Consider the following 17,645-nt stretch of genomic DNA (forward strand, 5'->3'; position numbering starts at 1 on the left):
AGCTTCTCCAACATGTTGGCTAAGTACGTGCTGGCCTATGCATCGTCGATGCCTTCGGGCATCTCCATGATTCTCAGGTTTTGTCTTATGAAGGATTCTCCCGATCCTCCACCTTCTCCTTCAGCCACTTTTGGGTCTCCCGCACAACCCAAATCTCGGCCACAAATTAGGCCAACTGCTCTACGTGCTCCCCCACCACCTCCTCCACTTTCTGGAATGCCTTGCCCTGGGACTCCGGCCTCTGCTTCACTCTCTCGATCCCTGACATAATCGGTCCACCATTTTGGCCAGGTCTTCCGGGACCTCCTTCTGCTGACTGAACTTTGCGTTCAGAAACTCCACTTGCTTCTCTGTTAACCACTGGGTTGGCAGAACAGCCCCTTTGCCCTCCGCCACCTTATCCTGTGGCGGGCCGCAAAGACACTCCTGTTCCAGCAGTTCTTGCCATTTGAGGGATAAATTGAACAATAATTGGGGTAAACTTAAAGCAAGCACTACACAAGATGAGAAATTCACTTTTTAAATTTTGTCATGAAGGTTAGGGTTTTTTTCCAATATTAAATAAATCCCTTTTTTGCCTTTATTGAAGATTTGCTGTTTCCTGAGATGAGTATTCATCAACCACATTTGGTTTCGGATGCTAGATCATCTGACAATTTGGTTTCTTCCCACTCTTCTGGTTTCAGCTCTTGTGGCATCGTCTTCACTGGATTCAGTTTATGATATCTGAGATTGCAGGTCTGAACAAATGTTTGGATAAGACAAGTGCATGATTTTCTAGTCACTTTCCTCATAGTTATGGCCCTCTTGCTTTCTTTGACATTTGTGGTATTGTGAAGAAACTCTGCTATTAGAGCTCTCTGGAACTTCTAGCAAATGTAGGTTACTTCTTGGTAAGTGGTTTGCTGTTTTTGCCAACTTTCTGTTTATAATATGGCAAAAGAAAAACAATACTTGGTCATCCTGTGCTTGGGACTGCAGTTCCCCTGGAGTTTAGTTTTTAATGCCATGCAGATGTCTTAAGTTTATTGCTCAAACAAACTTATCAGAAATGTTTACTTGATCCTGAAAAATGGATTTCAGTAATGTTTGGTGACCGAGAAATGAATGTCAAATATAAATGCACGTGATGGAGAATGTTTGTTTTTTTTTTTCTTCCCCCCCCCCCCCCCCCCCCCCCCCCCTTTTTGTAGCTCCTTTGAAACCTTCTGAAACCCTCTTTGAGCTTGGGTTCGAGAAAATGGGGAAGAAGCAAAATAAAGAGCAAGTTCCGCCAATATCAGCTCCTGATTACCAGCAACCAAAGTCTTCCTCTGGAGGAAAGATGATCAAGAAACCCAGCGATGATTTAGGACTGAAGCGCAAAAAATTTCCTTCTTTGGAGGCTGCTGTTAAAGCTGTGAGTGCACAAGTATTTTCAGGCCTTTCAATTTTGCAGCTTTCTCTTGCAGTACTAAACTAATTTTAGTTGGTTGGCAAAATTAAAGTTTAAGGAAAATTCTTGAAATTTTTATTGACCAAATTCACTATTTACTCCATTCACTTGCATAACTCTCATTTAATAACATTTTTAAGAATGCAATTTCAGCATCCCATGCTATAATCCATCTTGTGTAACATCAGGTATTGGTTCTATCTTTGGGCATTCAGTCACATTTCAGTTCAACCTCTGAACCACGTTACTAAGCTGTGTGTTGTGCTAATGAGCTATTATGTTTTGATTTTTGTTTTCTGGTAAGTTGAATAAAGTGATTTTGATTTCAGTTTTGAAATTGCCCCACTATTTTGCTCCGAGTTGGCCCCGTTTGGAACGCTAAGCTTCTGCTGAAGCATTGCCTAACCTCCTTTGCCTTCTAGTGAAAAACTCTTTGGAAATGCTAGAAAATATCCATGTTGCCGAGAAATTGTTGTTACAATAAAATCTAAAATGTAGATATTTTCTCCACAGCTTGATTTAAAAGAACTTCAGGAGCAGCTGGATAAAAGCCAGAACTTGTTTCCTGGAAATCCATCTGTCTGGGTGAAGGATTTGGCTGGATACTTGAATTATAAGCTGCAAGCACCAGAGACAGATCCTACCCTCAGTCAATATTCCTTTGGTCAGTTGGATTTAACATAATAATATTGTATGGACACAGTTTATGTATTGTAGGTGTGCACTTGGCACCTGCAAAGAGGAGGAAAAAAGTTCCACTAGGATTAAAAATAGTTAAAAACAATTCCTGACAATTAGTGGACCAGTATTTATCTTTTTTGGTATTGCAAATGAGCCACAATGAGCAAACATGTATGGTCCGTTGTGGTTTTTAAACATGAGAACAATAAGGCAAGAATGGGCATACCTACTAACGTACTCATGGTTTACTGGTGGTCAGCTTAAAATGGAGCAGGAGGTATATTTCATGGAAGCAACGTTCTTTTCAAGTATATTCCATGGTTTCAGTAACAATCACAATGTAGTAAATTGGGATTATGTTTTTGGCAATGTGATTTGCTAAACAATAGTTTGTGTTAAAGGTTTATATTGTATCATCTTTGTTATCTTTATTTTTGACCAACTTGTTGATTGAAGTTTAACCAATTTGATAAACCATTATCCTTTTACCCAGACAAATGTCTTTGGGAGTAACACAATGGGCTTCATGATTGGTTGATATGTGTGACTAGCACAGTATTGACACTTTTTTTTGGAGCATTGCATTCAGATCTGGAAATGCATCTTGGAAGTTGATAATGGCTTTGGGGGGAATGCAATGCAGATTCACCAGACTGATGATAAAGGGGTTAAGTTACGAGGATAATGCATAGATAGACTTGCATTCTCTTGAATATAGAACATTGAGGAACTCCGGATAATCTAAGTTATTGATAGGGTGGATGGAGAGAAATTATATTTCTTTTGGTGGGGCCATAACCTTAAAATGCGACTAGATTATTCAGGGGCCCACAAAGGGTAGTGGGAATGTGCTGGTACTTTGCAAAAATTCAGTTGAAAACTTTCAAAGATTGATTTTTGGCCAAGCATATTAGGATACGGCAAGCAGATCGAGTTAAGATACAAAATGACCATGGTCTAATATAATGGTGACATGGGCTTGATTCCGGAATGACCTGCTTTTTTTCCTAATCTCTTACTCTTGTCATTTGTTGAAGGGCAATGCAAGGTTTCTTTTTATTGAAAATAGTAACTCTTCTTGAGAAAAACCTCAAGCTGACACTGACAATGTCAAAATCCTTGCAAATAAAGTTGTCACTTGCATTTGCCTGTCTATCACTTGAGAGCAGCAACAGGGGTTTGTTGTGAATTGTAGGCATGGTGCTATTTTACGTATAACTTCACAAGTTGCATGTTACAGTGGATATTATCTCAGGGCAGCACGGTGGCGCCGAGGATTAGCCCTGCTGCCTCACGGCGCTGAGGTCCCAGGTTCGATCCTGGCTCTTGGTCACTGTCCGTGTGGAGTTTGCACATTCTCCCCGTGTTTGCGTGGGTTTTGCCCCCACAACCCAAAGATATGCAGGTTAGGTGGATTGGCCACATTAAATTGCCCCTTAATTGGAAAAAATTATTGGGTACTCTAAATTTATTTTAAAAAAACTTAAAGAGCTAACATCCTATTGTACAGGAGAATTCTATGAAGATGTGTTGTATTCCTTATTAATACCAGTTCTCAGGCAACATCTCTCTCAATAGTAAGAAGTTTTACAACATCAGGTTTGTTTCGAATCACTAGCTTTCGGAACGCAGCTCTCTTACTGACACTGACCAATTACTTCTTGACCCGAGTGGTGTCTAGCTTAACGCTGTAGTGTAAACATATATCTCCTGGTAAATCTATGGGGCTGATGGAGATAACTTCCAATTTTTTGACCACCTTGAAGCTGTTGGTCTGATTTTGGGGAAAGCTCCATGAATATTAGGAGCTTTCAGGTAACTTACCCTGTGTGACCTTGTGTGGTAGAAGAGTATCGAAGCTACACCATTTATGATCAAAGCCGTGAAAGGCATCGATGATCAGACACCAATAAGATCCTCAAGGAATAATAAATATCTTGTATTTCTGCTGATGTTTCGTGATGCCTAGACTTGCAATCTTGTGCCAATTCTAAATGTTGACCATGCTTCCTTTTACAAATATTTAAAACTCTACTTCCAACAGTCAAGAATTCTTACCTTGTTTTTAAAATCTTTACAAATCTTTTTAGACTATCCATATAGCCTTGCTAATAAGGAGCTTCGGAATACTATCAAATCGCTGCTGGCAAAAACATCAGACAACCTGGAACACTTCTTTGACCACTGCATCTACACTATGTTGCGTGAGCAAGATAAGGCTGCAGGTAATAAGACCATAAGTGCCTTAATATTGAGTGTGAAGTTCAATCAAAATCTCTTGGCATGCATTTCAATTCAGCTTGAAAGCATTGTTTTAGTTGATACCAACTTATTTTTTTTCTCTGACCATTTATTGAATCTCTTGTGAACTGTGGTCTTGCATAGTATATAATCCTTCAATTTGGGTTACTATATTAATTCCAATTTTGAATTTCTAAACTAAACAATGAAGTAAATCTCCCATTTTTAATGTCCATAACAGGAGTTTTTTAATCTGTATAAATCCATAAACAACATAGCATTATATACTAGATCACCAACCAGGTTGGACAGCTGTCTCGTGAAAAGTGTTGATTTTCAAAATTATTCACTGCTCTTATTTGAGAATTAATAAATATGTTGACTCACAGACAAACTTCCTAAACATTTAACAATATACTTTACCAACTTGCTAGTGTTTGTAAAGTTGGTATTTATTGCTAATCTCTAGTTGCCTGAGAAAGTGATGATGCCACCTCGAACTGCGGTACTTGTTTCTGATGCAGATGGGGAGTTCCCATCCAGCAGCATTGAAAGAATGCCTAATATACTAGTTTAAGATGGTATATGGTTTGGCAGAGGACATGGGAGATGATGGTGTTCCCACGTATCTACTGCCCTTATGGGTTTGGGAAGTGCTGTTGAAGCAGACTTTTTAAAAAAAATTATTTTTATTCAAAATTTTACAAACCACTACAGAAAGAAAACAACCAAAAACATAATAGTAATAATAAAGAAAAACAAATTAACAACTTAACAAAGAAAGGTGGGGTATCTGCCTTTTACAAGTAAAATCAATCCACCACCCATACCGCTCTCCCCCCCCCCCCCCCCCCCCCCCCCCCTTCTCTCTCTCCTGGTTTGCTGCTGCTGACCTCCACTTAATGTTCTGCGAGAGAGTCAAAGAACGGTTGCCACCGCCTGGAGAGCCCCTGCAAGGACCCTCTTAAGGCAAACTTTATCCTTTCCAAACTTAGAAACCCAGCCATGTCACTAACCCAAGTCTCCACACTTGGGGGTTTTGCGTCCCTCCACATTACCAAGAGCCATCTCCGGGCTACCAAGGAGGCAAAGACCAAGACTTCGGCCTCTTTCGACTCTGCACTCCCGGATCTTCTGACACCCCAAATATCTCTATCCCCCAGCTCGGCTTTACCCGAGTGTCCAAGACCTGGGACATAGCCTTTGCAAAGCCTCTCCAAAATTCTGAGAGTGCCGGGCATGCCCAAAACATATGGGCATGGTTTGCTGGGCTCCCTGAACATCTCACACACCTGTCCTCCACCCCAAAGAACGTGCTCATTCTCGCCACTGTCATATGTGCCCGGTGCACCACCTTAAACTAAACCAGGCTAAGCCTGGCACAAGATGAGGAGGAATTGACCCCGCCCAAGGCAACTGCCCTTATCCAGCTCCTCGCCCAGCTCCTCCTCCCACTTGCCCTTCAGCTCTTCCACCGAGGCCTCATGCAGCTCCTGGTATGTGTCCGATACCTTTCCGTCCCCTACCCACTTGCCCGAGACCACCCTGTCCTGTATCCTCCGGGCCGGTAGCAGCAGAAATTCCCCCACCTGCTTCCTCACGAAAGCCCGGACCTGCAGGTACCTAAAGGTATTCCCTGGGGGCAACTCAAATTTCTCTTCCAGCGCCCTCAGACCAGCAACGGTCCCGTCAATAAACAAGTCCCCCATCCTTTTGATACCCGCTCTGTGCCAGCTTAGGAACCCACCGTCTATTGTACCTGGAAACAAACCTGTGATTGTTCCGTATCGGGGTCCAAACTGAGGCCCCCCCCCCGTGCCGTCTCCACTGACCCCAGATTCTCACTCGCCATCACCACCAGGCTCGCGGTGTACCATGTCGGTAGGAGTGGCAGCGGTGCCATTATCAATGCCCCCAGGCTAGTATCCCTGCAAGTCACCTCCTCCAACCGCTTCCACGCCACTCTTAACCCCCCCCCCCCCCCACTACCCATTTCCGAATCATGGATAAATTCGCTGCCCAGTAATAGCTGCAGAAGTTCGGCACTGCCAGACACCCCCCTTGACTGCGCTCAAAGAACAGTCTCTTAACAAGGGTCTTGTTTGCCCACACAAATCCCGTAATAATCCTGTTCACCCTCCTGAAGAAGGACTTGGGGATGAGGATGGGAAGGCACTGGAAGACTAACAAGAACCTGGGGTCGACCGTCATCTTCACGGATTGCACCCTGCCCACCTGGGAAAGCGGCAGCATGTTCCACCTCTTCCATCTGATCCACCAGCCGTGCTAGATTGAGCTTGTGCAGGGCATCCCAACTCTTAGCCACCTGTATGCCCAAATAACGAAAGCTCCTCTCCACCATCTTAAGCAGTAGCTCTCCCAATCTCTTTTCCTGGCCCCTCGCATGTATCACGAAAAGCTCGCTTTTCCTGACATTCAACCTATACCCCGAAAAGTCCCCAAAATCTTTAAGGATCTGCAAGACCTCCCCCATCCCCTCCACCGGATCCAAAATGTACAGGAGTAGGTCATCCGCATCCAGTGAATCCCCCCCAACCCCATCTCCTCCAGTTTCTAGACTTCCTCAGCGCCATGGTCAGCGGCTCAATTGCCAGGGCAAACAGCAGGGGGGACAGGGGGCACCCCTGCCTCGTTCCTTGATGTAGCCTAAAGTACTCCGACCGCAGCCGGTTCATTGACACACTCGCTACAGGGGCCTGATACAGCTATTTAACCCACCCTATAAATTCCTTGCCAAATCCAAATCTGCCTGACACTTCCCACAGGTACTCCCACTCCTCCCGATTGAAGGCTTTTTCCGCGTCCATTGCTGCCACCACTTCTGCATCCCCTCCTTCCGAGGGCATCATAATCACATTCAGGAGCCTCCACACATTCGTGTTCAGCTGCCTGCCCTTCACAAACCCCGTCTGATCCTCATTGATCACTCCCGGGACACAGTCCTTAATTCTGGTGGCCAGGATCTTGGCCAACAGTTTGGCATCTACATTAAGGAGCGATATCGGCCTGTAGGAGCCACATTGCAACGGGTCCTTATCTTGCTTAAGGATGAGCAAGATCAGAGCCTGTGACATTGTCGGGGGAAGGATTCCCTTCTCCTTAGCCTCGTTGAAGGTTCTCAACAATAACGGGCCCAACAGCTCTGAGAATTTCCTGTAAAATTCGACCGGATATCCGTCCGGTCCCGGGTCCTTGCCCGACTGCATATCCTCCAAACCCTTAACCAATTCCTCCAACTCAATCGGGGCCCCCAATCCCTCTACCCGCCCCTCCTCCACCTTGGGGAACCTCAGTTGGTCCAAGAATCGCTTCACCACCTCCCCTCCCCTTCCAGGGGTTCTGACTCGTACAGTTTACCATAAAAGTCCTTGAAGACCTCATTGATCCTTGCTGAACTCAGCACAGTGTCCCCCCCCTCCCCGTCCCTAATACCCTCAATTTCCCTGGCTGCCTCTCTCTTCAGTAGTTGGTGCGCCAGCAATCCTGCTTGCCTTTTTCCCCATACTTGTACACCCCTCCTTGTACCTTCCTCCACTGAGCCTCTTCCTTCCCTGTGGTAAGCAAGTCAAACTCCACCTGCAGACTCGGCGCTCTTTTTTAACAACCCCTCCTCGGAGGATTCCACCCTAAGTATCTCCCCCACCAACCTCTCCCTCTCCATCCTATCCCTCTTCTCCCTGTGGGCCCTGACTGAAAGTAACTCTTCCCCCCCCCCCCAACCATGATAACTGCCCTCAGCGCCTCCCAGACCACACTCACTGAAACCTCCCCAGTATCGTTGGTCGCCACATAGCTTTGGATACTCCTCCGAATCCACCCACAGACCTTCTCATCCGCCAATAGTCCTACGTCCAGTCTCCACAGAGGGCGTTGGCCTCTCTCCTCCCCCAACTGCACCCAGTGCGGGGCGTGGTCTGAAATCGCAATGGCTGAGTACTCTACCCCCTCCATTCTCGGGATTAGCGCCCTACTCACCACGAAAAAGTCAATCCGCGAGTACGCCTTGTGAACATGGGAGAAGAAGGAAAACTCTTTCGCCCTTGGCTTGGCGAATCTCCACGGGTCCACTCCCCCCATTTGGTCCATGAACCCCCTCAGGACCTTGGCCGCTGCCCGTCTCTTACCCAATCTAGACCTAGACCGATCCAGTGCTGGGTCCAGGACCGTGTTGAAGTCGTCCCGTTCTCCCGTCCCCCAATTACCAGACTGCTTAACTCCAAATCCGGAATCCTACTCAACATCCGCTTCATGAATCCTGCATCATCCGAGTTCGGAGCATACACATTCACTATCACCACCCTGGCCCCCCCTGCAGTTTGCCACTCACCATAATATATCTACCCCCTTTATCCGCCACAATACCCCTGCCTCAAATGCCACCCGCTTGCTCACCAAGATTGTGACCCACTGGTCTTCACATCCAGCCCTGAGTGGAAGAACTGCCCCACCCATCCCGTCCTCGGCCTAGTTTGATCTGCGACCTTCAGGTGCGTTTCTTGCAGCATGGCTACGTCTGCCTTTAACCCCCTTAAGTGCGAAAACACACGGACCCTCTTGACGGGCCCATTCAGGCCCCTCACGTTCCATGTGATCAGCCTGGTCGGGGGGTTAATTACCCCCTCTTTCCCCCCCCCCTCCCCTGCCGACTAGCCATCTCCTTTTTTCAGCCAGCCACGTGCTCGCGCCTCCCGCATACTCCAGCCCCCCAGCCGGAGGCTCCCCGTCCCGACTCTCCCCTTTGCTCCTTGGCGAAAAAAGATAATTAAGTGAAAACAAAATTACAAGCAGGATGACTGGAGGGAAAATTGATCCCTCCAGTCAGCAAAGCAGCATCCCAGCCCTCGCTCTTTCCCTCCCCCCCCCCCCCCCCCCTCCCCCATTGCACTCCCGCAAGTCAGCTGACTCATACTGACCCTGGCCGCTCCCACCTCTACCTCCAATGCCCTTGTTGGCTCCCTCTACGGGTCTCCAACCTCGCCTCCCCCCCCCCCCCCCCCCCCAAACTAAGTGAGGTTGAGAGAGTCCTCCCCCTAAATCCCGTGTGTACAAATAAAAACACAACTCACAAACAAGCTTCGGGTGCTACCCCCCAACGTTGAGCGAATAAACTGCTCTCGCTGTCTGGCCTGACCCCATCACCTGTGATGCAGCTCTTCCCAACTGCGACCCAACCCAGAACCCCAAGGACCCAGCGCACAGGGAGCAACATAAACAAAAGAGAACACGGGGAGAAAACCCAACATAACATAACACCGCCCCCACCACCATGCCCCAACAACATACTGCAGTCCATTAGTTCGAGTGCAGCTTCTCGTTCTTTATAAAAGTCCACACCTCATCCGGTGTATCGAAATAGTGGTTCCGGTCCTGATATGTAACCCACAGCCTCGCCGGTTGTAACAGCCCGAACTTCACCCCTTTGCTGTGGAGGACTGCTTTGGCCCAGTTGAATCCCGCACGCCTCTTGGCCAGCTCTGCACCCTAGTCCTGGTAAATACGGATCTCACAGTTCTCCCACCTGCTACTTCGCCCATCGCAGGACACACACTCCTTATCGGTGAAGTGGTGGAATCTTACCATCATAGCTCTCGGTGGCTCGTTCGCCCTAGGCCTCCTTGCCAGGACTCTGTGCGCCCCATCCAGCTCCAGGGGCCGCGGGAAAGTCCCTGCACCCATCAGCGTTCCCAGCATCATGGTCACATACGCACCAGCATCCGACCCCTCCACTCCTTCAGGGAGACCCTGAATCCGCACGTTCTGCCTCCTTGACCTGTTTTCAAGGTCTTCCAGCCTCTCCTGCCATCTTTTGTGCAGAGCCTCGTGCGCCTCCACTCTAACCGCCAGGCCCAAAATCTCATCCTTGTTATCAGAGGCCTTCTGCTGCACCTCCTTGATCGCCATCCCCTGCATCTTCTGGGTCTCCACCAACCTTTCAATAGAAGCCTTCCTAGGGGCCAACATCTCCGCCTTTAACTCGGCAAAGCAGCTTCTGAGAAACTCCTGCTGCTCCCGTGACCACTGGGCCCACGCTGCCTGATCCCCGCTGGCCGCCATCTTGTTTTTGCGCACCCGTTATCCTCTCCTCTCCAAAGCTGCTTTTATGATCGCCCCACTCCTTACAGCGCTGGGGGACCCTCACTGTTTCCTTCCCACACCGCGAATCGCCGTCCATGTGCCGCTGGAGCTCCGTGAAAGTGCCCAAAAGTCCGTTATCGGTGGGAGCTGCCGACCGTACGACCTATCTAGGCATAGCCGCAACCGGAAGTCCTATTGAAGCAGACTTGATGATTTGCTATGATGTATCCTGTAGGTGCTGCACATTGTTAGACGTTTAGATGCTGTTGTATAAAGAGTCAGAGGTACTGCTCATTTTTACAAACACATTTATTTCACTTCAACAGACTTGCACAAAACTCTATCTTCACATCACCTGACAAAGGCCACCTGAAGCCTCTTGCATATCAGTTTCAATTATTGAATACTTAACATAAACGAGACAACTAATTGGAATGTCTCTTAACCCAATACTTAACAGTCTTCTCCTTCCTTGGCGAAAAAAGATAATTAAGTGAAAACAACACACGCAATTTCTCCCCTTCTCTTTTCTTCCATTTTTTTAAAGTAAAAAAAGTCACAGAAACAGGCGCCCTTCATTAACAATATCCAAAGGTTTCTGTGAACTAGCCCCTCTTTTTGTAAAACAGTCTGACAATTGATAGCTACTGTCGACCCATTTAATTTTTGCTTTCTCCCCTCTGTCCAACATCTGCTTCAAACTTGCGATGTCTATCCTTAACCTTTTTTCCATTGACACTTTTTGTAGAGTGCACATTTTCCAATAGGGATTTATTGCCAATGTGGCATTCAATAGGTATGACCCAAATCCCCTAATCCCAAAATTTCTGTCAATATCTGAGATATATAAAAGACCATATCCACCACCTCTACAAGGCTTAATGTCTCAGCAGCCAAAGTGCTTTTGACCACTTTCCTTATTTTGTTTGTTTCCCCACACAAGAGGGCAATGTTTACCATTGTTCCCCAAAAAGAAAATTATAAAACCTCTTGCGCTTGGAACCCCATCACATAAATTTGCATAGGATGCATCACTATAAACTGAGTTTCAAGTGCCGGCGGTCACCTAAAACCTGGAACCCCAAAACACACACCTGCATTTTTAGTTTGACCAACACTTTTTATTTGTTCTTATTATATGTCTTCCACTTTGGGATCATTCATTTTTGTACTCAACTCTAAGACATCAAAACTCCACGTCCGGTCTAGTCTGTCGACCTAACCAATTCAGTTGCCCAATTAAACTTTGCAGTTGCTGTTTTTCCATCTTTGAAACCATTACGTCTTTTTGTGAAACTCGGCCATGACTAATTTCTATTGGGCTGATGCTTTCCAAATAAGATTGCTGACGTAAAGTTTCCCCTAACTTAGTCTGTCCGATTTCCAGTCCAATATATTTAAATTCACCAGAAGCTTGACTTGCAACCCTGAATTCGTTGTCCTTTCGGAAAAATGGCCTGTTCTAATTCATCAGAAGTGTTGTGTTCCTCTGCAAAAACCCTGTCTATATCAGTTAACTGATCATAATAGTTCTGTAACACATGCGCACCAGATGACTCTGGTTCTTCGTCATGTCTGTCTGCTGTCTAAATTTGAAAATTTGTAATCTGTATCCATATCTTGATGAATGTACAGTTTGATTGTCATGTTGCAAAATAATTGTTTTGCCATTTGTGCCCATGATCTTCCCTGGGCCTTTATATTCATTAAAATCGTCTCTCTTATAGTATACTTTGTCTCCTTGCTGAAAAACTGTATTTAATGGCCGTACATTATGTCTTGAAGCTCTGCGAATTCTTTCAGAGACTCCTTCCAAAAAAGCTTTTCTACTGCTATGTAATGAATTTAAATGCTCAGCAAAGACAGAGCTAATTGTAGTCCCCTCCCAAGCTGGAGGCTGGTCATCTAAAATGGACGGAATTTTAAGATTTCTACCAAACACTAATTGATAGTGACTATAGTCCCCAACCATCTGCAATGAATTATTTGCATGTACCGCCCATGCTAAAGCTGAATTTAGCTTGCAGTTTGAGTATAGTTGCAATTACACATCTGTACGAGTAGAGAGTGTACTGTTGTCATCCTTACTATGCTTGCAGATGGTGGAGAGTCTCCAATATGCTCTCGTAGCTTGTTCATTGATGTACCTGATTCCGTTGAGTTTCTGGTCAATGATCAACCCCATAAGTTAATGTGAAACTCTACATTGGTAATGACACTGAATGTCGAGATGTGGTAGTTCAGCTCGAATTGGAGCGGGTCGTTCCTGGAGTTTGTGTTGTGCAAATATTACTTGTCGTTTTTCAGCGTAAGTTTGGATATTGTCCAAGACTTGCTTCAATGTACTGTTTCATTACCTAAGGAATTGCAAATGGAGCTGAATGCTGTGTAATTAAAAAGTGAAACGCTCCACTTTTGTCCTTGTGATAGAAGGGAAGGGCATTGGTAAAGCAATTGAAGATAGTTGGATGTGGCACACTGTTTTGAGCAACTTCTGCTGAGATGATTGACTTTTTTCTATCTTGCTTTGGGGAAACGTTTAGCTCGGTCAGTGTAGGGCTTTTATTTTACTCTGGCTTCTTAGGGCAGCTACTTTCACCTCCTGCACATATAAATGTTTGAACCAAGGTCATTAATGAAGTCTGGGGCTGCATGGTTCTGGCCAAATCTAAGCGTCAGTGAGCAGGTGCTGCTTGATAGCCTCTCATCTTCGGGTAAGCGTTTTCCAAGGCGGTCTTCAGGATGCGCGACAACGCAGAATCGCCGGGCAGAAACTTATAGCCATGTTCCGCACACATAAGTACGACCTCAACCGGGACCTTGGATTCATGTCGCATTACATTTGCCCCACCCCCCCACCCACCACCATCTGGCCTGGGCTTGCGAAATCTTACAAACTGTCCTGGCTTGACAATTCCCACCTCTTTAACCTATGACTATCCCTCTCTCCAGTTGCTCCATCTGGACCTGTAAAGACTTAATCATAGAATCTACAGTGCAGAAGGAGGCCATTCAGCCCATGGAGTCTGCACCGGCCCTTAAAAAGAGCACCCTACTGAAGCCCACATATCTACTCTATCCCCGTAACCCAATAACCCCCACTTAACATCTTTTTGGACACTAATGGCAATTTAGCATGACCAATCCACCTAATCTGCACATCTTTGGCCTGTGGAAGGAAACCGGAGCACCCGGAGGAAACCCACGCAGACACGGGGAGAATGTGCAAACTCCACACAGTCAGTGACCCTGCTGGGAATTGGACTTTAACCTGGTGTTGTAAGACTTCTTAATGTGCTCACCCCAGTCCAATGCCAGCATCTCCACATTTTTTTAAAAGCAAGCTGATGGGAGAGGGACATGGGGCTAATCTGATTGCTTTTTCAATGACCTGTCACAAGCACCATTGGCCAAAAGGCTCTGATCAATGTTGTAGCTGTAGCAGGAAGAGTGCCGAGTTCTGAATCACAGGTCCTTGATATTGCAGCTGGGTGGTTTTGGGGTCCAGATTCATCATTCACAAGACAGCCCCGAACGTCACCCAAGCACAACGCAATGCCATCCGCACTCTCAAGACCATCCACAACATCGTTATCAAACCAGCAGATAAAGTAGGGGCCACTGTCATATTGAACAGAACGGACTACTGCAAAGAAGTATACCGACAACTCAACAACCAGGAACACTACAGACAGTTACCCGCAGATCCGACCAAGAAACACATCCGCCAACTCAACAGACTGATCAAGACCTTGGATCCAGACCTTCAGAGCACCCTACGTGCTCTCATCCCACGTACTCCCTGCATTGGAGATCTCTACTGCCTCCCGAAAATACACAAGGCCAACACACCAGGCCGTCCTATCGTTTCAGGCAATGGCCGTCCTATCGTTTCAAGCAATGGGACCCTGTGTGACAACTTCTCTGGCTATATCGAGGGCATCTTGAAACCCATCGTACAAGGTACGCCCAGCTTCTGTCGCGACACGACGGACTTTCTACAGAAACTCAGCACCCATGGACCAGTTGAGCCAGGAACATTCCTCGTCACAATGGACGTCTCGGCACTCTGCACCAGCATCCCCCATGACAACGGCATTGCTGCAACAGCCTCAGTACTCAACACCGACAACTGCTGATCTCCAGATGCAATTCGGCAACTCATCCGCTTTATTCTGGATCACAACGTTTTCGCCTTCAACACAAGTTCTTCATCCAGACGCACGGAACAGCCATGGGGTCCAAATTCGCACCTCAATACGCCAACATCTTCATGCACAAGTTTGAACAAGACCTCCTCACCGCACAGGACCTTCAACCGACGTTATACACCAGATAGATCGATGACATTTTCTTCCTTTGGACCCACGGTGAAGAATCACTGAAACAACTACACGATGACATCAATAAGTTCCATCCCACCATCAGACTCACCATGGACTACTCTCCAAAATCAGTTGCATTCTTGGACACACTAGTCTCCATCAAGGACGGTCACCTCAGCACTTCGCTTTACCGCAAGCCCATGGATAACCTCACGATGCTCCACTTCTCTAGCTTCCACCTTAATCTCATTAAAGAAGCCATCCCCTATGGACAAGCCCTCCGTATACACAGGATCTGCTCAGACGAGGAGGAGCGTAACAAACATCTACAGATGCTGAAGGATGCCCTCGTACGAACGGGATATGGCGCTCGACTCATCGATTGACAGTTCCGACGCGCCACAGCAAAAAACCGCACCGACCTCGGAAGACAAACACTGGACGCAACCGACAGAGTACCCTTCCTCGTCCAGTACTTTCCCAGAGCGGAGAAACTACGACATCTTCTCCGCAGCCTTCAACACATCATCGATGAAGGTGAACATCTTGCCACGGTCATCCCCACACCCCCACTACTTCCCTTCAAACAACCACGCAACCTCAAACAAACCATTGTTTGCAGCAAACTACCCAGCCTTCAGAACAGCGACCATTATACCACACCCTGCCATGGCAATCTCTGCAAGACGTGCCAGATCATCGACATGGATACCACCATTACATGTGAGAACACCACCCACCAGATATTCAGTACATACTCGTGCGACTAGGCCAACGTTGTCTACCTCATACGCTGCAGGAAAGGATGGCCTGAAGCGTGATACATTGGCGAGACCATGCAGACGCTGCGACAACGAATGAACGGACATCGCGCGACAATCACCAGGCAGAAATGTTCCTTTCCAGTCGGAACACTTCAGTCAAGGGCATTCAGCCTCTGATCTCCAGGTAAGCGTTCTCCAAGGTGGCCTTCAGGACGTGCGACAACGCAGAATCGCCGAGCAGAAACTTATAGCCAAGTTCCGCACACGTGAGTGCGGCCTCAACTGGGACTTGGGATTCATGACGCATTACATTCACCCCCCGCCATCTGGCCTGGGCTTGTGAAATCCTACCAACTGTCCTGGCTTGAGACAATTCACACCTCTTTAACCTGGGGTTACCCCTATCTCTGGATCTGTAAAGATTTAATTGCCTGCAAATGCTCGCATTCTATGCATTGTCTGGCATCTTTGAATTTGTCTATATATATGTTTCTGGAACATACCTCTTCATTCACCTGAGGAAGGAGCAGTGCTCCAAAAGCTAGTGTTTGAAACAAACATGTTGGACTTTAACCTGGTGTTGTAAGACTTCTTATTGTGCCCACCCCAGTCCAACGCCGGCATCTCCACATCATACTACCTTTTACTTTCACCCAATTCATTAGCTGTAGGGTAGCTTATAGATTGTAAGCATCATGTTACGCTGCTTAATTTGTCTTCTGTAAATTCAAGTTGGCAGGGTATTTGTCTTGTTCCCCTCCTGTAAGAATTTGTAGCCATTTATTGATTCTGTTTTACTAATAAATAATGAAGCAGGGCCTGTTTATTTTTTTTTTTGAATGAATTTATGGGATGAATTAATTTATGGGATGTGGGTGTCGTCAGCTCGGCCAGTATTTATTTGCCACCCCTAGTGCCCTTCAGAAGCTGGTGGTGAGCTACTTTCTTCAACCACGGTAGTCCCTGAGGGGTAGGTACCGTCTGCTGGTAGGGAGGGAGTTCCAGCATTTTGATCCAGTGACAGTGAAGGGACGGTGGTATATTTCCAAGTCTGGGTGGTGAGTACCTTTGAAGGGAACCTCCAAGTGGTGGTGTTTCCAGGTATCTGCTACTCTTCTAGGTGGTAGTGGGTTTGGAAGGTGAAAACGTATTGTTCCACAGACTTCAGCACTGATGAGAAACCTGGTAATGTATATGGCCAAAGGAAGGCATGTTCAAATGTATATCAAACATTATGTTTTTATTTTCAGGTGAATCCCTGCATGGCTACAGAATTTGTATTCAGGCTATATTGCTAGACAAACCTAAAATTGGAACAATGAATCTTGGAAAGGTAGGCACACTGTACAAAATATTACAGCTTGGTTTTATATTTTGTGATGTATGTATGTACAAGTGGCAGCTGATAGCTTGTACTTGAGATGCTTCTAAACATACAAAACCTTTTACTGATCTTGTGAGTGAGGCTGGGTGAGGCAATGTGTAACCGGTAACTGGGGATACCAGTGGGCTGCTCCTCCAATTACTTTTCTTGTCATTTCGGTCAGAATTGAAATTTTAACCATTTGATGCTGATAATATAGACTGTAGTCTTTTAATCACCTGATGGCTCACTTTCTTTTGACACTTTTATCCAAGCTCTGCTCCCACTGGAGATGATTTATTTATTTTTGGTCTACTTCAAAAGTCTCTGTACTGAAACAGTCTGGTGTAATCAGTTTGGAAGTATGTGCAATGAGACAAAGGCTGGCCATACTTTTGAGATAAAAGAAAGTAAACATCTGGTTTTGGTTGAAATTAACTTTAAATGTGCTATTCCCCTACAGAATTGGTCCTACTTAATGCAGGGCAAAATGCTTTTTTTTTTACTACTGTGACATCCTGCTACAGGTATAAAACATAAAAACATTCCTGGGCAAACAATAATGCTTGGTTTACAAGAATATCTTTCAGCGCAACAGTCCTAATTCAGTACACAGTCGGTGCTGGGGCTGGAAACTATGGGGGGGAAGAAGTTGTAGGCAGTCCATTAATGTCAATTGGGCAGACCTCCCGGTGGCGGCCATGGTGTGATTGGTCGCACACAGGGCAGCTCCTGCTCGA

General features: G+C 46.3%; 1 protein-coding gene across 1 annotated transcript in view; it reads left to right on the forward strand.

Annotated features, from left to right (window-relative positions):
• Positions 1 to 17,645, forward strand: part of tmem214 (transmembrane protein 214) — a 56,565-nt gene that overhangs the window by 5,016 nt on the left and 33,904 nt on the right. Inside the window, exons 2-5 of the mRNA XM_038800109.1 lie at positions 1,194 to 1,399; positions 1,949 to 2,099; positions 4,207 to 4,341; positions 16,793 to 16,875. Of these exons, the coding sequence (XP_038656037.1) occupies positions 1,194 to 1,399; positions 1,949 to 2,099; positions 4,207 to 4,341; positions 16,793 to 16,875 (575 nt within the window). The remainder of the gene's footprint in view (positions 1 to 1,193; positions 1,400 to 1,948; positions 2,100 to 4,206; positions 4,342 to 16,792; positions 16,876 to 17,645) is intronic.

The sequence above is a fragment of the Scyliorhinus canicula genome, chromosome 6, assembly GCF_902713615.1.
Source record: "Scyliorhinus canicula chromosome 6, sScyCan1.1, whole genome shotgun sequence".
Taxonomy (NCBI): Eukaryota; Metazoa; Chordata; class Chondrichthyes; order Carcharhiniformes; family Scyliorhinidae; genus Scyliorhinus; species Scyliorhinus canicula.